This window comes from Hypomesus nipponensis, chromosome 18 (genome assembly GCF_054491055.1).
Source record: "Hypomesus nipponensis isolate SF chromosome 18, ASM5449105v1, whole genome shotgun sequence".
Taxonomy (NCBI): domain Eukaryota; kingdom Metazoa; phylum Chordata; class Actinopteri; order Osmeriformes; family Osmeridae; genus Hypomesus; species Hypomesus nipponensis.
In genome coordinates, this window is record NC_140378.1 from 13,477,244 (window position 1) to 13,499,831 (window position 22,588).

General features: G+C 43.0%; 2 protein-coding genes across 10 annotated transcripts in view; one reads left to right on the plus strand and one right to left on the minus strand.

The window, feature by feature from the left end:
* The first annotated feature begins 1,163 nt into the window (after positions 1-1,163).
* Positions 1,164-17,820, plus strand: megf6a (multiple EGF-like-domains 6a). Its single transcript, XM_084679206.1, has 34 exons — positions 1,164-1,525; positions 4,089-4,211; positions 5,607-5,732; positions 7,237-7,359; positions 7,571-7,693; positions 7,854-7,991; positions 8,135-8,257; positions 8,380-8,502; positions 8,601-8,777; positions 8,969-9,100; positions 9,184-9,312; positions 9,603-9,731; positions 9,831-9,965; positions 10,082-10,216; positions 10,939-11,064; positions 11,651-11,782; positions 11,965-12,093; positions 12,210-12,341; positions 12,445-12,573; positions 12,819-12,947; positions 13,342-13,470; positions 14,187-14,315; positions 14,417-14,545; positions 14,682-14,810; positions 14,899-15,027; positions 15,166-15,297; positions 15,413-15,541; positions 15,651-15,779; positions 15,894-16,022; positions 16,107-16,235; positions 16,323-16,451; positions 16,556-16,684; positions 16,805-16,933; positions 17,241-17,820. Exons 1-34 carry the CDS (start codon positions 1,363-1,365, stop codon positions 17,315-17,317), a joined length of 4,413 nt encoding a protein of 1,470 aa, XP_084535332.1. The 5' UTR covers positions 1,164-1,362; the 3' UTR covers positions 17,318-17,820.
* Positions 17,821-17,943: 123 nt separating this feature from the next.
* Positions 17,944-22,588, minus strand: part of LOC146252261 (voltage-gated potassium channel subunit beta-2-like) — a 39,514-nt gene continuing 34,869 nt past the window's right edge. For 7 of the 9 annotated variants that reach the window (XM_084679212.1, XM_084679211.1, XM_084679213.1 and 4 more), the window contains 2 exons: positions 22,034-22,122; positions 17,944-21,487 (listed from right to left, as the gene is read on the minus strand). In XM_084679212.1, the coding sequence (XP_084535338.1) occupies positions 21,398-21,487; positions 22,034-22,122 (179 nt within the window). In that variant the 3' untranslated portion in view covers positions 17,944-21,397. The remainder of the gene's footprint in view (positions 21,488-22,033; positions 22,123-22,588) is intronic. The other 2 variants (XR_014732005.1, XR_014732004.1) reach the window with 2 other exon arrangements.

A 22,588-nucleotide genomic window follows, 5' to 3' on the forward strand; every position in this document is an offset into this window, starting at 1 on the left:
CCCCTCCTATTGAACTGAAGAGAGAATACAGAGATTTGCAAAGCTCTTAATTGTTAGGAATTGCAAATTTTGTGACTCCTGGGTGGTTTATATTAAGTCTTGGCTCTTTGGGTTGAAGGACTGTTTTTTTTTCTTGCCCTCAATAATAACAAGCAACCTTCAGGAGTCCTCTACATACTTGTTTCACCAAACCACCAGTGCACACACACACACACACACAAACCAATGTGACTGCTACAAACTTTCAAGCTTTCATAAATCAATTCAGTTACCCTGTAACCTACAGTACAACTCCTGCTCTCAGTTTAATATCAAACACTGAATCATTTTTGTTTTTCTTGCTGAGGATACATGATGCAAAGAAAATGCTGTGATGGTCAGTTTGACTGGATTCTCACTAGTTACTAAACAGAACTGCTCCCCACTGCACTTTTAAAGAATAACTTTATAAAGGGAGGTCATAAAGAAGAGTCGAGAGTCGAGAGTCGAGAGAGAGAGAGAGAGACAGAGAGGAAATGGAGGGACAAGGCACTTAAACAGTGTTGAAGAAGTCCAAAGCTGCTGGCCTGAGGACAGACCTATAAAAGACAGGAACCTTTTATCCCCATAGCCCTCTGCAACTATGGAAAAATGATTATTGAATCAAGACCAATATCAAATCTTCAACGGCTTCACCTGAAAGCAATCTCTAGTCTGATCCATGAAAGTCTTAGCATGAAGTATGACTCATTGGAACGTCAGTCTCCTCTTTCCAGTCATAAAGACTATGCATGGCGATGTACAACATGGCTCCTGTGAGTAAAACTAAACATACCATTATTTTCTGGATGGCATGGTAAAAAAAGCTTTTTCTCTGAAATTGCAGTTTCCAATGACTTTTCTGAACAAGACACCACACACAATAATAGATTTGATAGATAACTTTAAGTTTGATCACAAGATCAATTACATGTAATAAAGTAATTGTAATGAAGGTTCCTCTGCAGCAATGTGGCCATGCACTTCTGTTTGCAGTTGAACTGTAACTGCAACAGTAACTGTACCTGAGGGGAGAAAGGAAAAGACTGGAGGAACAAGGAGGAGGGTGGACCTGCACTCGGTAGATGGAAACTGAGAGAGAGAAAAAGGGGTGGAGCTCTAAAGTTAAAGAAAGCAACAAGAAAAGCATGTCTGTCAAAGCTAAGAGAGAACAACTGAGGGAGACTTGGTAAATTCGACCTGAAGTGCCAAAGAAGATGGTATTATTACCGTGCACAGAGTGGTCTCTGGCCTTGTGATTATCCTTCTCAAACAAACTATGGACAGTCCTGCAAAGGGTTAGATTTTCATGCAATATTTTTTAAACATTGTAGCAGGGTGACCATGACCTACCTTGGATGGTTCTTGCTACTTTCAGTGGGCTTGTTGAGTCAAAGTAGCCCATGTTTGGGAGCCAATGGACTGAACAGATACAGATACAACCACAGGAACTGCTATACCTGCTTCTATGGACACAATAGCTACAATGTGGGAGATACTGGTTCAGGTGAGTTCCATGTCTGCATGACCACATTTTTTATATTTAGCTCCTTCCATCTTTTTGGAATGAGTCAAAGTTATCAAGGCTTTATCAAGGATTTTACAAATCCATCCAGTTCCAAAATATATTAGCTGATGTAAATAGGTATCTGTCACCTGTCAGAGATCTTAGGGAAGAAATCATTTACTTACAAAGTGAGTAGAGAAGGAGAGAGAGAGATTAGAGAAATAGAGAGAAAAATGACTGTGTTTCTCAATGTTTTGTTATTGTCTTATAAGTAGTGGATAAAACAGCATAGCCACACATACTGTGAATACAATGTACAGTACTTGAAAACGAGCTGGTGCAGAACATTGTTCTGCATTGTAACCACAGACGACTACAGATTGTACTTCCACCTCTTGTGGTGATCTCACTGCATGTTAATACTGGCTCTGTGAGACCTTGAGGAAGCCCCCTGCTGGGCCATGTTCCACAGACGCTTCAGGACAGCTGTTAAAGACATTCAACAGAATGTTGTTGTGCTAGTCGCCGTGAATTTACAGATTTGTGATGAGAAGTCACTGGCACAGTGATATCAAATTTAATTTAAGCTCAGGGGAGATATCACATCAAAGGTCAATGTCCCTGAACCATAAAACATTCTTCTGCTGCATTTTGCCACATTTTTGTTTTATTTTGATGCATTCCTTTACTGATAACGAGTTTGAATTAAGGACAGCAAAATGGTACACAGCGTCGCTAAGGCTCTTTGGACTTCATCTCCACTCACTCCCAAGGGTGTGTGATGCTGTTCATTTCCTCATTTGTCTGCTGTGTGCAGTCTGTATTCCATCCCTGTGCTGTCAAGGCTAGCAGATTCATCCCTACAGGCCAAAAGGATTACGATTATTTGCAGATCTCTTGGGTAGGTGGTCCTCACTACTGAGTAATGTGAGAGGCCCATTGTTAGTGTACTGCCAATTGTGAATTTATGCAGTTTGTACATTATATATTACACAGTAAATACATATTTGTATTGTTAGTTACAAATGGGTTTTGGATGTGTTGTCCATTTTATTGGGGCTATGGATATGGATATCAAGGCTTTAACATGTAGACATGTAATCCATTTGATGTGTCTGCTGATGTTCTTGTGGCTGTGATTTATTATAAACAATGTCATGCATGAAGGAAGGGGCTTCTTTAGGCACTTTTTAATTTTATTCCAGACTGGCAGTCTTATCCCAGATGGTTATGGCCTTCAAAACAATCCTCTCACCAAGTTATGCTTAATACATCTGCCCAATTGCAAATGCCAACATTAGAAAAACTCTTGAAAGCACATTTGCTGCTAAGAGAATGTTCTGTATATGTTTGTGCCAGAGCAGCCAGAAAGACATTTCAGCCCAGAGAGATGATGGACATCTTAAGGCCCCCAGGGGTCAACCAATAGGAGCTTGGAAGCCCTTTAATCAGGATCACAGGAGGGCTTTTCCAGGGTGCAGTTAGGCCCTTTTATCACAGGCCCCTTCTGAGTGGGCCAGACTGTCTGATGAGCCTCTTGGACAAGTACCTCTTCCTCCTTCAGAGATATTTGCTCCCTCTAATCAAGGTTGAAGGGAATCCTTCACTCTTTCAATAGCCTACCCTGACCAGCCCTGGCTAGCACTGCTTCATGGGACTACTGCTGTTCATAACGATAGACATTGGTGTTCCTTAAGTGTTACAGTTAGAATGTATCCAATTGGTGGATGTCAAGGCTATTGAGAAAACACCAGAGAGATGTGGATGTTTTGTGTGGTACTATTAAATGTACATTATTTTAAATTCATTTGAGGCATTTTAGATACATGAACAGTTTGTGAGATGCTTTATTGGATTCAGAAACATAGAAATTGCACATGTCCTAGAGTACAAGCCCTTAGCCGCATATAAAAGGTAAGACTTCCTTTTAGCTCCCATCTCTTATGGTTCCGCTAATTTGTCCTAACATTTCTTTGTTTTTACACTCTCCCTCCCCCTTCACTGGAATTACACCTCTAAATTGTTGCTTGGCTGTTAAGTCTAGGAGCCTCTATAATTTACAAGTTACAAATGGGTCCCATGCTCCACACTTTGGTTTACTGCTGTGAGAAAACAGATGACGTTTGGTCTCGTAATATCAGCGATGCTGGCATCAATAGAAACTTGGTCTTCCGTTCGTTTGGAAGCATTAAAACCCCTTGACTTCATGACCTCTCGGCTGCCCTTGTTAACCACTTCATGTTCAAAGGGAATTTTCTCTTGTAATATGACCGAAGGTGTTCTAAAATTAAATTGTATAGGTTTTGTTGCAAGCATTGCGTGTGTATTTGTTTGTTCATAAGCCCTCTGGTGTTTGCGTAACTAAATTCCCTGGCTTTGTCCATCTGCCTTCAGTTTCTGCCTGGCACCAGACAGGCATGCAACTATATTTCTTGCTGATTGCTCTGCATGTTTAGAGCTGGCCTTCACTGCAACATCTGTGCTATAATACATTACTCTCCAAGAATGTACAGTACCACTAAACCGCTAAATCAGTGTCACTTGCTTTGTTTTTCCCCCACAGATGTTGACGAATGTCAGGTCCATAATGGGGGATGCCAGCACCGTTGTGTGAACACCAGAGCTTCCTACTACTGTGTGTGCAACCCAGGCACCCGACTGCATAACGATGGACGAACCTGCATTGGTAAGACCCACAGGATAATTGAAGAGGTCAGTTAAGGTTATGCTACTTCCACCATTCTTGGTAAGCCGTCTATCTGGAGCTTTCCGAGGCTAGGAGCCACATCAAAGCAGAAAATGTGGGATCCACCTTTCGCTTGTGTCAAAAGGGAATCAAAGAGGCCATTGTTTTGGTAGGGGCAGAGGTTTCCCGGTATTCTCCAGCCTTGTCAGACCATGTTTGTGTTCTGGCTTATGAAGTACCACATTGTCTCTCACTTTCACTCTGCTGCTTTTGACCATAAATCCTACTATCGTTCCTTCCAGTTTCAGCAATGTCTCACAATATTGAATTCTCCATTCTCTCCTTATTTTGTACATGGACTCTCGGTGTACATGTTATAAAATAAATGTAGTTCTCAATAGGATAACCTGCTTAGATGTTAATGAAGGTCAATGTGTTAATGTGGCCATGCGCTAAGCACCTGCAGTCACTGTCCGCAGATTCCCCTCTGGGATGAATAAAGTACCAACTACTAAAAGCAAGCAAACAATATGAAAGAAAAAGTTATGATTTTCTCTATTACAAAGTACATTCATTTATGTTATTTAATTTGTATTTTAAGTATGAACGTCAAGCACTCAAACCTGTCCACATGAAAATCCAAATAAATCAGTTGGGGTTTCCTTTTTCCCCTTTTACACCAGAGTGTATTGTCCAAAGCCCTCAAAGGCCCCGGGCATCATTCCTGTGGTTTGTGCTGAAGCCATAATACTAGCACCCCCACACAACTGTCGAAGAGGGAGGAGCATCAGGGAACTCTGAAGTCTCGTAAAAGCTAACCAGTCACAGACCATGATAGGATTGTTTTTATTTTAATTTAAACAATCTGTCATCTTGATCACACATAACTGTATGGCATAAAGGGAGCAACAATAATTTAGCATAGTATCCATGAACAATGTTAAGTTACTAAGTCCTCCATCCTATACACACTTCTCTGAACTAAATCAGATGGCTATCTAATGAGCCAGTAAGAAAACAGTTTGCTCCAACATTATCCTCCATCTTATTATTGGGTTTCTGTTCCTAGATGGAGCACCGAAAGGAAAACAGAGAAGAGTCTGAGGGTCGTTGAATGTTACATTCCAAAAAGGGAGTAGATGGAGTTTGTTAGGAAACCTTGTCCTCTTTTTACAGCACTCATATAGTATTGGAGTTACAGTATGAGGACCACTACTCTGGACCACTCTAGGATTTCTGTCAAAGTGAAAGCCAGTGCCCAATCATCCAGCGTTCTTGTGTCAAACCAGGATGACATCATTTAGAGTTATCAGGGCTGGCCTGGAATACAGGGTTGGACACCCAGTCATGCACTAATCAGCACAGTCTATCCTTGGTTCATGTTTTCTTTCCTAGCCGTCCTCTCTTGTGCCATCAACAATGGGGGCTGTGAGCAGGACTGTATCCAGCTGTCCCAGGCTCACTATCAGTGTCGCTGTAGACCCAACTACAAACTCACAGAGGATGGCAAGAACTGCAAGCGTGAGTATTAGATTAAAGTATGTATACAAGTTGTATGCATGCCTGAATGCAGAATGTTTGTGTGTGTGTGTGTGTGTGTGTGTGTGTGGGTGGGTGTGAGGGGGGCATACAGTGACAATTCCAATTTCAATGTATCTATTTTGAAACCCACCAGCTGACTTCTTTGCATTACTCAACTCAACTGTACGTGTTCACATTAGTATCCAGTCCTTGATAAGAAAAAAAAAAAACAGCTGATAAAAAACACTTTACATGACATAGTCAACCTTACGTATTTGTCTCAACCATGCCAAGAGTATGAGATAAAACGGAACACTGGTCACATTAACCAAGCTTTGACAGCCTGTCCTTCTGCAGAAGGGGAAAACAGACTGATGTCATTCCTGCCAATAGAAGTCCATTTTACATGGCTATGTCAGGTTTTGAATGTTCTTGCTTGGATCAGAAGACTTCTTCTGAATTACTCACACAATTGTCAACAATGTTGTAGATCCAACTGAATTCAACAAGACCTTTAGGTGACTGATCTTGAAAAGAGACATGCATTAGGCCAATGTTAGCCACAAAAGTGAGAAAATACAATCATAGTAATGTATTAGGATGTGCAACAGAGCCAGAAATGTTTGGCGTTTGAACTGTAATAACAACACAATTATTTATTGCTGTGTTTTTTGGCTGGCTAAAACATTTCTTCACTGTCAACTTGTACTGTCTGACACATGACTCTACTTCTGAGTGTAGCCAGATACAGGCTGGTTATCGTCTTGGTGCGTACAGGGGCCCTGTTCTGTCAGACAGTAGACTGGTCTGGTCAAACTGCTTGTCTGAGGCTCCTGGATCAAGGATCCTTGCTATAACCATGATACAACCATAATCTTGGCTTGGGCTTGTGTGTATAAGAACTTGTGTTGGATCTGCAACATAATTTAAAGAAAGACACAGGGTAAAATAGGCTTATCCAAATGCAGAATCCCAACTATGTGCAGTATTTATGTTGTTTTGTCAGAATTGTCTTTTATATCATTTAAGAGTTAGTATAATTTATTAATAAATACAGATTTAGTTTTTTAAATATATTGTTGCAATTATAATGTACTGCAGGATTAAAGTAAAAAAAATTAAGCAAGAGCATGACATGAAATAAAAAACATACTTTGTTTACTGATGAAGGTTTGGTTATTTTATATGTACTTTATATGTACGCCAAGCGGTCCTTGTTTCATATATGGATTTCCAATAACAATTTTTTTAAAGACCAAGTGAATTCCACCACGAATAAAAAAATAATCTTCAGTTCAACTAAGTGGAGCTCATTTGCAAAACACATCTCAAAGGTACAGACCTGGAAGTGATTATGGGTCATTGCTGTTGAAGGAAAATAACCACACACTCAGTTAACCCAATTACCCTTTTACTCCCTCCAAATCAGTGGGGAGAGAACTAGTTTCTGTGTGTGATGGTATGTAGGCATCTCTACACCGTAAACTGGTTTACTGTATTTTAGTGAGAAGTCCTTGTGCAGAAAGGAATGGAGGCTGCCGGCAAACATGCAGGAACATTGGAGGGCGAGCTCAGTGTGACTGTCTTCCTGGTTACCTTCTGGGCCAGGATGGTAAAAACTGCCAAGGTAAATAAAAACACATTTTATAGTCAGACACATCATGGGATGATTATTGTAACAATGATTTTTATAACAGTGATAGTGATGATTAAATACTGATGAGAAGATTGAGGATGATGACAGAACTATCATAGCGCAGCAGTGGTAATGATCTGGACTGCAGCGATGATGATGAAGCGGATGGTTATACATACTGATGATTGTATGTGTTTTGCAGACATTGATGAGTGTGAGACAAGCCAAGCTGCCTGTGCCCACAGTTGCCACAACAACCCTGGTTCCTTCACCTGTGTCTGCAACCCAGGGTACGAGCTAGGATCAGATGGAAGGAAATGCTACCGTAAGTCAGGGCACATTTCTTTAGCTCTACAAAAACCAAAGAAGCAACCAAAGATACCAAAAATATACAAAACAGGTTGAGTGATATTACTGTTTGTCCAAATATTCAAACTCCATGGGAACACACAAAAGTAACAGGTGTCCATATATTTCTTTCGTAGGCATTGAGATGGAGATCATCAACAGCTGTGAGAACAGTAATGGAGGATGTTCTCATCAGTGTCAGCACTCTACTGTCGGAGCTGTCTGTAGCTGTAACCATGGATACCACCTAACCGAAGACCTGAAGACCTGTGTGGGTAAGAAATAAGCTGCCTTGGTATAAGGATATATATATAATCACCGTACAATATCTACAATATCTACATGTAGTTTACATGTTTAGTCATTTTGCACTTTGAACCCCTCTAAAGAGATACTCATGTGTGTCTGTGTTTGTCAGACTTAAATGAGTGTGATGCAGGAACCTCATGCTGTGAGCAGGACTGTACCAACTATCCGGGGGGTTATGAGTGCTACTGCAGGGCTGGTTACCGTCTCAACTCTGATGGATGTGGCTGTGATGGTATGATCCGGTATTACCAATCTTTGATCTCTGCTTCAATTAATTGTATGACACGTGCTCATCTTAGTGACACATACAGAACACAGTAGCACCAGATCTTCAGTCTTTCTGTTTCTCCACAGATGTAGATGAGTGTCTGGTGGACAATGGAGGCTGTGAGCACACCTGCCAAAACACAGCTGGATCTTTCCAGTGTTTCTGTCGTCTGGGACACCGTCTTGACGAGGACAAAATGTCCTGTGTCTGTATGTAAAGTTCAGCTCCAACTGGAACTCATCATCTGGATCAATTAAGTGTTTGTTTTGATGCTTGGTGATGAGCTCCGTGTCTTTCTTCCCTCCAGCCCTGCAGGAGGCAGTAGAGGTTTTGGGGTGGAGTGGCCGCCTGGCTGTGGAGCGCACCCTGCCCCGGATCACCTTGCTGAGGGACTTTGTTGTGCAGCCCCTGGAGCGCTACGTTGACTACGAAGAAGACAGCCTGGGAGAGCTGCGGGCCCAGAGCACTCTCACAGAGACCTTTGGTATGCAAACAACCTGTTAACACGCCAGCGTAACATTTACAAGATGTGAGTTGGCGTGAGTAAATAAACAGCTTTGATGTCACCTTCTGTGTAAATATCACCCCCTTGTCAAATCTTACTTTGGAGATAACAGGTGTTTTCTTTTTAGTCAGACGATGGCACAACCCCACATTGTCTTTTCTTTCTTTCAGTTTGCTTGAATGAAACCTTCGGCCCTGACTGCAGCTTGTCGTGTGAGGACTGTTCTAAAGGAGGAGTGTGTAATCTGGAGGAGGGAAGGTGTGACTGCCCTGATGGGTGGACAGGGATTGTCTGCAACCAAAGTGAGGTCAAAGCTAAGGAGAAGACGATAACAAACAGTAACAACCTTGAAAGTTTGAGTGACTCTCCTCCTCTTTCTGCCCAGCTTGTCCTGTGGGCACGTTTGGCAGGAACTGTTCCTTCAAGTGTAAGTGTAAGAATGGTGCCAGCTGCAACCCTCTGACTGGGCACTGCCACTGCCCACCTGGCATCAGTGGGGACATGTGCCAGGATGGTGAGTGTGGATAGATTTCAACTCAATGTAATCTATCAGGTGGCTGAGCGGTTAGGAAATCGGGTAGTAATCAGAAGATTGCCGGTTCGATTCCAGGCTGTGAAAAATGGCGTTGTGTCCTTGGCAAGGCACTTCACCCTGTTTGCCTCGGGGGAATGTCCCTGTACTTACTGTAAGCCGCTCTCGATAAGAGCGTCTGCTAAATGACTAAATGTATATAAACATTTTAAGCTGTTCTCCTTTAGAAAGTTCAACTTTGTTATGTCTCTTGCCCTCTTAATGCCCTACAGGATGCCCCAAGGGTCTGTATGGGAAACAGTGCAATAAGAAGTGTAATTGTGCCAACAATGGGCGCTGCCACCGCACCTACGGGGCCTGTCTGTGTGACCCAGGACTCTATGGGCGCTTCTGTCACCTACGTAGGTGCCCCTCCATGTTTCCTTTTGTCATTACAGCCTTTACATCTTTCTCCTTTTACAGCCCATCCTGTTCACCCTTGACATGCCATTCCCTTCCAGCTTGTCCCAAGTGGTCATACGGCCCAGGCTGCTCTGAGGAATGCCAGTGTGTCCAGCAGAACAGTCTAGAATGCCACCGGCGCCACGGGGCCTGCATCTGCAGACCAGGCTTCCAGGGCAAGAGGTGCCAAGAGGGTTAGTGATCCAAGAAAAATGTGCCAGCTCACACACACACATGCACACAAACATATGCCCTGTGCATAATAATTCATGGCTTGACCATTGTTTGTGGTTATATGTGGCTCCACTAGAATGTGAGAGAGGCTACTATGGCCTGGACTGCAAGAAGACCTGCCTCTGTCCATCAGGAGTGACCTGCGATCATGTGACAGGGGAATGTAGGCCCCTGTGCCAAGCGGGGTTCCATGGAGATAACTGTGCTCTAGGTGGGTAAAGTCCATGCCGGCCTGCACCTCAGTCCTAAACGTCTGTCTGTTCTATCCCATGTTCTCAGATTTGATGACTGTGCATTGAGCATGTGGACAGACAGCTGTTTGAATGTGCTCAACACCGTAAACCTTTAAAACCTTGGAAATGGGAAAGTTCTTGAATAGAGAAGGTAACCCGATATGTCTCTTGGGACTATCTTTTCCCTGCAGTATATCCCTCGTTCCTTTGACTTATTGCTCTCACCTACCCATTGAAAACATGGACCCAGCAGAATATAAATTGTATTTTTATTGGCTCTATATTTACCTTTTTAATTTACTACGTGTGTGTATGTGTGCGTATACACGGCCATGCATGTGCAGTTGTGACTGTGCCTGCACACCCTGTGTGATAACGGATGGAAATAACAGGAATATTTTTACTACAGCCACCTGGTTGCCATTAAATGATCAGAATCTTACATCTGCTATAAATTTAAAACATCGGGGATGGAGGGAATTGTCCGGGCCTGGCTTCCCTTAGTCTCCCATTGCTCACTTACTGTATGTTTAGCAACCTTTCCTCTTTGTTTTCATCTGGTCCTTCCAAGTCTTGGGTTTACATGGTCAAAACGGATGCAGCATTTCAACTCTTTGGCCTCGCCACCGTTGACACACTTAACCCCCAACCGCTCTGTAGTGGCCTGGCCTTGCCTAATGTGCTGTGTGCTGTTTCCCAGAATGTCCACAGGGTCGATATGGATCTGGATGTAACCACCCCTGTGAGTGCTCTGGGGCCCTCTGTGACAAGGTAACAGGGCGGTGTCACTGTCCACCAGGGCTCACAGGACAGCACTGTCACATGGGTAAGCAAGGCAAGAGGGAGAAAATACAATGTCTACTGTGTTCGTCAAATTATGTATGACTGAAAAGTATTTAATGACTTTTCAAACATAACTTTTTATGTTTGTGTAAATTGCGGCTTCCAAAAGAACCAATCTGTTGAGAGGCAGTCTAGCCAACTCTAAAGTAGATAGCCAGGTATGAATAGAATCCATTATCTTGGCATTTGGATGTGGAAAGAACTCGTCTCTGCACCATCAGTGCCTCTAGGACGTCTTGAAATCAACATGTAGCTGGAGAGAGATGTAGTGTATCATGTTCAACTATGTGACCGCACACAGCTTTCCACCCTCCAAGCAACCATGGTAAAGAACATGCTTTGATTGTGCTAATGTCTTTCCATTCTGGTCTATTTAAAGTTCAGGAGACTGTTCTGAAAATATACACCACTTGGAAGAGAGTTAGTAGTTCAGTAAATGATCGAATTGTTACACCAGTAAAAACCAGTTAATCTTAATCAAAATCTGGCACATACTATTTTATTTGTATTATTTGGAGCGTATAGATACTATATCTTTGTCTTTGTCAGTTTATCCTGATATTTTTCAGATTGTGAGGAGGGCCAGTGGGGGCTTGGCTGTGCTGAGTCCTGTCCTAATTGCCTGAATGGGGGAGTGTGTGACAAATACAATGGAACATGTCAATGCCAACCTGGGTATATTGGCACCCTGTGTCAGACTGGTAAGAGACTGAAAATAGTAACATGAAAATTGAAATACATGCACTCTCTTGCTCATACTTGGACACACTGCTGCACATACTCACACTACACACAAACACACACACAAACAATCATTACAGTCATTGAAGTCAGTCACAGGGTTATCAGGTTTCACTCTGTGCGCTTGTATGTCGGTGTACAGTGTGCCCAGCTGGTAGATTTGGCCATGGATGCCAGTTGCGATGTATGTGTGAGAATGGTGGGCGCTGTCATTCAGTTACTGGACGCTGTGTCTGCACTGAGGGCTGGACTGGACCCAGATGTAGCAGAGGTGAGACAGTGTCTTTGCTACAGTACAGTACCTTGAACTACAATACTATAAGTTTATGGGCATGTTATTTAGTATTTCATACAATGGTGCGATGATTCTATTCTGTTCTATTGCAGCATGTAAAGCAGGTCGCTGGGGGAGGGGCTGTGCCAACGTGTGTGAGTGCCAGAGCAGTGATGGGAGCTGTGACCCAATCACTGGCCAGTGTGGCTGTGAGGCGGGCTACTCAGGACCACGCTGTCAACAGAGTAGGGGGATCTCATAACCAATGTAGTCGCTTCTGAGAATCACGGTCTTGGTGAGGATGATCCCTGATGCTATCCATTCATATCTCTCTCCTGACTGGACCAGAATGCCCAGAAGGCTCCTTTGGTTTGGCCTGCAGACACAGGTGCCAGTGTGCCAACCTGGCAGCCTGTGAGCATGTGAGTGGAGCCTGCACCTGCCGATCTGGCTGGACTGGCACCTACTGTGAAAAACGTAAGTCCTAGGAATGATAGCGGTGTGTGTCCTGGTGTGTCTGTATTTAGTTTTAAATGGTTGTGAATGTAGTTTAGGTAGGTGTTGTGACTGTGTGAATAGGAAGGGTTAGGGTTAGGGTTCCGATTAGTTTAATCTGTGCAACTTCCTGCCAAAGTAAATTCCTTGTCTGTGCAAACTGTCATGGCGAATAAAACCCATTGTGATTTGATTCTTATTCTGAATGGACGTGTGTGTCGTTGTAGAATGTCCTGATGGCTTCTATGGGATGGAGTGTGAGCAGAAGTGTGAGTGTTTGAACGGAGGGTCATGTGATCACCTCACAGGATCCTGCATCTGCCCTGCTGGCTGGGTTGGACCACAATGCAACACTAGTACGTTCTTACAAACCAAAAGTGTTCAGCTAATAATAAAGAATGAAATAAACAGGTGGTGCTATATTTTATAAGGTGGTAGAAATGTTATGAGTAGGCTACATCCTGTTAGGTGCTTTCTCTCAAAGTGAACTCATGGTTCTCGTAGCTTGAAGTATGCGTCTGCCTGCATTTGCCATTGCATAACTCCTGAGATAAACACATGCAATTTTTGGATCTGGACTGAAAAAAGCTGTGTTAGTGTCTGTTTGTGCCAAAGGAGTCTGTATCCACATCCTGCAGCTGTTCCTGTGGTAGGAGGAGGAATTCATGGCATTGTGCTTCAGACTGCTTTTATTCATATCTTTTGTAATAGTGTTTTTCTTTCTTGGCCACTTTCTGTGTCCCGTTCCAGCATGCCAGGGAGGGCGGTTTGGCCAAGGGTGTAGCCTCACCTGTCAGTGCCACAACGATGCCAGATGTGACCCTGTCAGTGGGCAGTGCCATTGTCTACCAGGCTGGACCGGCTCCAGATGTGACAGAGGTACTAGAATCCAATAAAATCATATATGCGTGTTTGAACAGGTGTGTCTGTATGAGTGTACAGTTCCATGGGTGTGCAAGCAAGCTTACTTCCTACATTGGGAGAGAATGCCTTCCTTTGCGTGTAGTCACTATGGGGCTCAAGTAGGGAAGCATTAACACATAACAAGGTACACTTAGCTCCTATTATCCTCAACATCTGTACATTTCCTTCCTTCCCCACCCCTGCCGGCTAGATGCCATTAAGAAGACATATTCATAAGCAGCTTTCTACAGTGGAAAGCTCTTTTTGTCCCTCCAGTACATAGCATCTCTCCATACAGAGAGAACCGGTAGTTCTTTATCTCCTGTCAGTTTACAGTTACATGAATAGCCACCCGATGGTTCTTTTGGCTCTCTGATTATTCTGAGAACCCCAAGGCTCTGTTCCATTCCATAAAAGGCCACCCTCTGAGAAACAGCTCTGCCCACGGACTTGAACAGTGGGAAATAGAAACTGTTGAGTCTACAAATTGTTCAGATGTAGGGTTCGAACAAAGAACTGAAATAAAAGATGTTCACCGCATGTCCAACCACAGTAATGGTTTCTAAGGTCTGTGAGACTTTTCTCTCCTGCTCGTTAAGTGCAATTTGACAGACTGCACAGTGTGTCTACCACTGTATATATGTGTATTTGAGTGTGCTTGTGTAATATGTGTTCATGTCTCCACCATTTAGAGTGTCCATCAGGCCTGTATGGGGCGGACTGTGTGCTGCAGTGCTTGTGCCAACATGGAGGGTCATGTGACCGGTTCTCTGGGCGCTGTTCCTGTCTCGCTGGGTGGATGGGGGTGGCCTGTGAGCGAGGTAAATGCTAGGTCAGCATGAGAGGGTAAAGGGCATAGGGAAGAAGAAGCTCATAGAAACGCCTATCCTACCAAGTTCTTACTCTATATGTCCCTCTGTAGAGTGTGTACACGGCTGGTTTGGCAGAGACTGTGCACAGACGTGTGACTGCGTGAATCAGGGGGTATGTGACCGTCGAACTGGAGCTTGTAGCTGCCCTCCTGGTTACGTGGGGAAGCACTGTCAGACAGGTGAGAACCCGGCACTCAATTACGACTCCTTTCATGCATGTTCAAGTGTGTGTGTGCGTGCTTTTTTGAGTCTCATCGGGTATGTGTTCATGGTGAATGTATAAAGTAAGCACGTATGTTTGCTGGTTCTGAACAGAGTGTGCAGCAGGACAGTTTGGTTCTGGGTGTGAGGACCGATGTAGATGCGCCCATGGTGCCCCATGTGACCATATTTCCGGAGTGTGTGTTTGTCCTCCTGGCTGGAGAGGACCAACATGTGACAGAGGTAAGTAGCCCCCTCTAGTGGCAAACTACAGAACTAGTGTCTTGTACATACAGTGTGTGTAGCACTTAAATAAATATGTTTACCACAGCGTGTCTGCCTGGCTCCTACGGTAAGGACTGTGCGCAACACTGTGACTGTCCTCATGGTACTTCCTGTAACCATGTGACCGGCAAGTGTGGGTGTCCCGCTGGCTTCACTGGCAACGGCTGTGAGCAAAGTGAGTGAATTAACTGAATAGTTAGCCAGCAGTCTAAGTTCTCTTATTCTGGCATTTGCAGAACACCAGCATGTTGAACAGAATGCCATGTCAGAACGGTATCTTGTACCTGGCGCTTTATTACATTGTCTTTGCCAGCATGCAAGCCTGGCACATATGGTCTGAACTGTAACCAGGTGTGCCAGTGTTCTGGTGCCAACCAGCTGTGCCACCCTGTCATGGGTCTCTGCTACTGTGCACCTGGCTTCAATGGCAACAACTGTGATCAAGGCAAGCTCCTCCCTCATCTTTCTTTACTTGCTAACGTACTTTTTAATTCCAATAGATATGAATGGACCATAGACAACCATAGCCACTGAGTGTGTTTTGGGGTTTGGCATTACAGAGTGTGAGGATGGGCAGTATGGGCCAAACTGTGAGCGCTCATGCCAGTGTCAACACCAGGGCTTGTGCCAAACCACCACTGGCACTTGTCAGTGCCCACCTGGATACATAGGAGCAGACTGCAACACTAGTGAGTTTCCCTCTTGGGGCGACAGGCCCAGGGTTAATACATGATGGAGGGGATCTGGTTTCACGGATTTAAACGGATCTGAAAGATGCTCTTCTCTGGGTCCGGGCAGCATGCCCTGCCGGCCGCTATGGACAGGACTGTGCCTGGGTGGCACTCTGTGTTGATGGAGCAGGCTGTGACCCAGTGACCGGCAGGTGTGTGTGCCAGGCTGGACAAAGAGGAGAAAACTGTGGGCAGGGTAAGCACACACACACACATCATGCTCCGACATGTTTTCAAGACATTGTCATGAATGCCCTGTTATTCAGAATATTTGTATGTGTGCTTGGGTGTGTTTGTGTGGGGTTTCTAGGCTGTGCTCGAGGCTGGTTTGGGAAGGACTGTGCCCAGCGTTGCATCTGCAATAACGGGGGTGTGTGTGACCCTGTATCTGGGGTGTGTACCTGTGGACTGGGCTGGACTGGACTGAACTGTGAAAAAGGTGATAAGGCTACCATGGCAACAAAAGGAACCATATCATTATTACACTTGCTACATGCTGTGTTCCTTCTGCTGTGTGATCCAGTATGTTCTCCTGGGAGATATGGAGCCAACTGTAGCCAACAATGCAGTTGTCAAAACAACGGGACGTGTGACAGAGTCACAGGAGAGTGTCGGTGTAACCCTGGATACTATGGCTACTTGTGTGAACATGGTGAGTTGTGGAATAGATTTCTACAATAAGTGTTTTGTAGACCTCCTGTTCTCCCTGTTAAGCTAACACTCCACCGTTCTGTCTAAGCCTGCCCAGCAGGTTTCCATGGTCACCGCTGCCAGCGTCACTGTAACTGCAGAGGTCGTGCTTTCTGTGACCCGAGAACAGGACTGTGTCTTTGCCCCCCCGGTTACCATGGTAACCACTGTGAGCAGGGTGAGTGGCTGTCAAGTCAATTTATAATGCTCATATCTACACACATGAACTCAAATGGCTCCTGTCTTCAATAGTTTCTTCTTTAACCATCATCTGCCTGTCAGAATGTGACCAAGGCCACTTTGGAGTGGGCTGTAGCCAGTCATGTGACTGTGACGAGGACACACCATGTGACCCTGTAAGTGGCAAGTGTCTGTGTCCACCAGGAAAGATGGGCGTGCGCTGTGACACAAGTAAGTGTGACCACAGTCCTAACCTTACATAAACTCCTTAACATGTTGGTTGTTACTGGGATACTGTGGAATTCAATGACATGTAAATATAAATGTCCCATTGGCTGGTTGTATACATAGGTTGTGCTGCGAACCGGTATGGTCCAAACTGTACAGAGACATGTGAGTGTCGAAACGGAGCACAGTGTGACCCCAGGAACGGCCGCTGTACCTGCCTGGGAGGCTGGGTAGGCAATGCCTGTCAGGAGGGTAAGAACATGAGCAACAGTTTTGCACACTCACAGTTGATAAGGTTAAGATTTAATTTAACCAATACTTATTTACATTTACATTTAGTCATTTAGTCATTTAGTCATTTAGCAGACGCTCTTATCCAGAGCGACTTACAGTAAGTACAGGGATATTCCCCCCGAGGCAAGTAGGGTGAAGTGCCTGGCCCAAGGACACAACGTCAGTTGGCACGGCGGGGAATTGATCCGGCAACCTTCTGATTACTAGCCCGACTCCCTCACCGCTCAGCCATCTGACTCCCTGACTTATCTTGTCTTTTACACAGGCGGACCATTTACTTCTCCAATACAGCCCCGTAGTAACCGAACATGGAATTACACACATAGTCTGTCTTCTGTATAGCACCTTCTACTGGCCAAAAACTCACATAACAGATTGTGGCTCACTCCTCAAGGTTATAGAGCCCCAAAACGAGATGAAGTTAACTACAAATAACTGCAGAATCAGAGTTGTCGCGGGAGTCATGCACCATGGTGTGACCAACTAAAGACCAGTAGGTGTCACCAGAGTGACAGAATATGAACACAGACATGGATGGCAGAGGATACACAATTCTAAATGTTCCCCATGTCACATATTGTTCATTCACGTGTAATGTAACAGGGTTGACTGTCATAGATACTCAGAGAGTAACTGAAAGAAACTAGAGAGCCTTTGTCAACAGACCACTTCCTGGGTACCAGCTGGACATGGGGGAGTACTGTATGATTTCAGGAATTCAGTATAATGTATGTCCTCAAACTTCATAAAGGACACAAGCAGACTGTATAATAATAATAATAATAATTGACTGTAAAATTCACATTTTTGCTTTACCGTTGTTATTAAATATGTTTTTTTTTTCATTTTTGAATTTGTGTCTTCACTAAAACGATACTTTTTATTTTCAACCTATACGACAGTGACACCAGTGTTTACAATTCATGCTAATGAGCATTTACCACGAGAAAAAATGAAATGTCGAATGATTGATTCAATTATAGCATTTATTTTCAATTTGATAAATTCAAGCTGTACAGAATATTTTTAAATTCTGCCTCAGTCACAATTCAGTAAGCAATGCTTGCAAATAAACAGAAAAACTATGCAAAGGCAAAAGTGATAACAGCCATATCGATCCATTATATACACAGTTTAAACTATGTACAGATAATTAGACAATCCATAATGTATTTGAAATTGCAAATGTACAATTAGACGACTATTTTACAGATTCCACCTAGTATGAGCACAATGTGGTTTAAAAAAATAAAACCATGAACAACCATTACAATTATACAGTTTACCATCAGTACAGTTTATGAAAAGCAGTAGCATTCTACATTTCATTTATTACGTTTATGCTTATCTTCAGTGTTTCTTTGTGTCACGAAGCTTCAGCTGCCTTGATCAGTAAAGGATAGTGTTGTTTAGTTAATGTGGAAGAAACACATGAAACCTTTACTTAGCAGAGATTGATTATATGGTTATACATGTCAAAATCTTAGTTTTTCTTGTATATTTTAGATTTCTGTGACATAGTGGTCATCATCATCAACATGCCTCTGAACTCCACAGAACAGGGCAATGAGTAGTGGTTTTGAAAAATGCAACATGCAACAAATAGAACTGTTGCCCTACCAGTTTCCATTACTACAGTATACTCAACACAAAACATGGCACACACCAGCCATTTAATACACAAGGGCATACATATGAACGCACGCACGCACACTCACTTTGTGTAACTCGGTTGTGAGCTTTGGTGAGAGCAAAGAGAGTTTTTGACTACAAGGCGATCAGTAACAGTACTACCTTCAACAAGATCTCATACTGTAAGTTATAGGTCTGTTGGACAAACTGTATCAAACATATACACGTAAGATAAATAACAGGGCTATGCCATGCCCCAAAAATGAGTGGTCCAGAAAGGACTGATCTTGTATTGTATCAACACTACTATAACGATAGTGCTATATTTGAGTTGTGTACCATTCTACAAACTATAGTTCCAACAGTTGAGTGCATGGTTTTAACCTCTTAGTTGAACAGTAGGCTCAGCTAGCCTAAAAGCCTAATCAGAATGTTCATACAGCACCTGAGGCCCAGTGGTTAGCTCAGTTCTGTCTGGAGCTGGTGAATTGGAACGGCAACTATTTTACTATCAAATGGGTAACAATATTGTCAAAATGCTTATTTTCTTCTTTTTACTTGGTAAATATTTGGTAACTATTGATCAATTCCAAACTAAATGTTTAGTGAAGATGTGATAACAAGGAACCTTCTACAGTACTTCCTGGTACATTTCCTATTGGCGGAGGTCAAGCAGTACGACATCCATGCTTGTTTTTCCATAGTTTTTAGAAAATGCGGCAGATTTGTGTTTTCAGTCTCCAATCCATATTCATTGGTTTGCCACTTTGTAAAATGTCCTTTTAAATAAGGTAATTTTGAGTGGGACATGGATCAGGTTGTGTAGATCCAGTACAAGTTAGTGAGTACTGTCCACAACATGACATCGTCAGTTTATTGTCAAATACTGTGTGTGTAAAACTACCAGAAGAGAGAATAATACTAAATAATTGTTCATTTATTGGAACAATATCATGTAAGCGTGATCAACCTCAATCAGAAAATCCCATGATTGGATCCCTTCCTCACGAAAACGGGAACCACACACAATGCCCTTAACAGATGCAAATCGGATGAACACATATACTGTATGGCCCAAAGTATGTGGAGACCTCAGTATATGAACTTGTTACTGAATGGAAGCAAATCCCCTATCCATGTTACATCTACTGAAAAGCCTTCCCAGACGAGTGGAGACAGATGTAGAAACAACGTGGGGACCAAATGCCTATCAATACCCATGAATTTTGGAATTAGAGGTTTGACAAGCAGGTGTCCACATAATTTTGGCCATATACACTGTAGTGAATGCTTTCGTCTTAAATACAAAGTCTTTCACAACCAAGTTGATGCAAATTTCAACTTTTTCCATTTCACATGTAGTTTTGTATGTAAAAGTAGCCTACAAACAGTGGCCTGTTAGGGGCGGTACATACATTATAAAGGGAATTTGTATTATCTTTGGCTTTGACGGTGTGAACCGTTTTCATGTCCAGTTATAGCAGTGACAGAAACTCTACAGGGAGCTAAACACACACACACGCACACACAGACACACACATACATACCTGACTGCTGTAAATGAATTACCAACAGCATACATTTCTTTCTCTCATCCATCTATCATTTTGTATCTTGATTAGATTTTTTTGTTGCTGAAACTACAACAAATAATGGGACTGTACCAATGTATGGAAACTTCACAAGGAATCAAAATCTGCACTTTTGGATACAGTAAATGTTGAAAAACTAAAATGCACATGCAAATACCCGATACACAGTTTTTTATAGAAAGTGACAAGAGTTATTGAGGCAAGAATGTGCTCACTACGTGCTCTGTGAAAGACAACACTGTAGCACACTGTTAGTTGGTCCACAATCTTAGGGTGAGTCGTGGAGCGTGCGCTGGACACTAAGGGATGGAACAGTGGGGATAGAATGACAGAACAGGACACATCACTATCAGACCATTTCAGTCAGTAGTAGGGTTTCAACATTACCCTTTCCAATGGGGTGGTTTGATTTTCAGTTTCATGTATTTGAGCTATTTTATGACATTACCACTAGGTATGAATGAAACAAGACACACACCTGTAAACGCAGCCACGTGTAACTGAAAAGGGAGGCTATGGCAGGCCAAATGTTGAAACAGTTGAAATGGTCACTACAACACTTCAATGGATGTTGTGGACTGTATGTGCATTAAATGTCAAAGCATACCCATGCTTGAATGAATCATTTTCTGGATGCATGATATGCATACTACATGATACTTACAGTACTTTTTTTTTATTTGCACCCTATTTAGGTACATGGCCAAATACAATTTACTATACAGAATAGTGCATTGCCACACATTTTGTTATCTATGGATTTTTTATGGTGCAGTTTAAAAAGCTTTGGTTTAATATGAAAATAACTTCCTGCCTTGTTCTAAAGTGCTAGATTGACTGTTGAGGAACTACAGCAAATAACTTTTGAAAACCTTTTTTGGATATATATATATACTATACTTAATTGTTAAATACGTTTATGAAGTGCATTTAAACCGCTGCTTTACAATGAGTCAAATTGTCTTGTAAAGAAGCCAAATGAAATAATTAAACAAACATATCTGCTTAATCCAATGGTTCAGAGACTACCCCACTTCTGCTCTGTGTCTGGGGTTGGGAGGGAGAAAGATTTCTGCATATTCTAATAGACATTCCCACCTTGTTCAATGGCTATATATTTCCTGCTGTTTCATTCAGAAGAAGCTGGGGCGAAGACAGGAATAGGCAGCCTCAAGCTCCGGCCATCAACAGTCCAACTCTAGGATCTGTAATCCTTTTTACTGTAGGGCTTGTTGCCTAGGATACTGTCCACCTCATGCGCAATGGAGGAGGACAACTTTGGAAGAACCTGAAGGTGAGAGAAGTGGAGGTTATGTAAAGAGGACATCAAACTGACACTTCAACCATTATATTTTATAGAAGGACTTTGGAATATTGACATGTGGGGGCTAATTGAAAGAGCTACATTTGTGCATGTCAATCACAATCATATACAAATGCATACAGGTACAGTAGAAGTTCTTGTACATCATTTAAAATCTTTTTTGTTGTTGTTCCATTGTTGCACATTCAAAATGGGGCTAAATGTGGGTCTCTGTACACACACTGCTGCATACCTTCTGTAAACAAAAACAAATCGCTTTGCCCTGGGGAGGGGGGGGGGTGGGGAGACATTTCCCCATCTGACTAAAAATAGAACCAAACCTCCACCACAAAAACCCTGAGTGTTCTAGAATTGAAATACTTCAACTTGAAATACTACTACAACATTTTACAGTATCAAGTATCCAATCCCCATTCGTGCTAAATTGATTGCTGATACATAACAATTCTATCAAAATGCCAGGTTCAGGTTGTTTTAATGATGAGATACACCGTGTGTGTGTTCTTTCACCTGTATTGCTCCTATATTTTCCATCAGCTGGTCTACACTGGATGCTCCCAACAAAACAGAGCTAACTCCTTCATTCCTCAGACACCAAGCTGCAAGACAGAGCAATACCACAGGACAATGAAACACAGCAGCGTCAGAAATTGTACACTTTAACACAGTGGGTGTATGGCAACAAAACCTTATTGACCCTGTGTGGTGTGATGGAGGTGGACTCTCGAACATTCTCATCTCAAATCCCAGTCATTACAGTAAAATCAAGAGCCAACAGTACGAACACGACAGTTGACAGACGGACCCTGACCTCCCACAGGACACACTGAACAAAATAAGACAGGATGGACTTCCTGAGGGACAGGACAGACAGTGTGGACTTCCTGAGGGACAGGACAGACAGTGTGGACTTCCTGAGGGACAGGGCAGACAGTGTGGACTTCCTGAGGGACAGGACAGACAGTGTGGTTCCTGAGGGACAGGGCAGACAGTGTGGACTTCCTGAGGGACAGGGCAGACAGTGTGGACTTCCTGAGGGACAGGGCAGACAGTGTGGACTTCCTG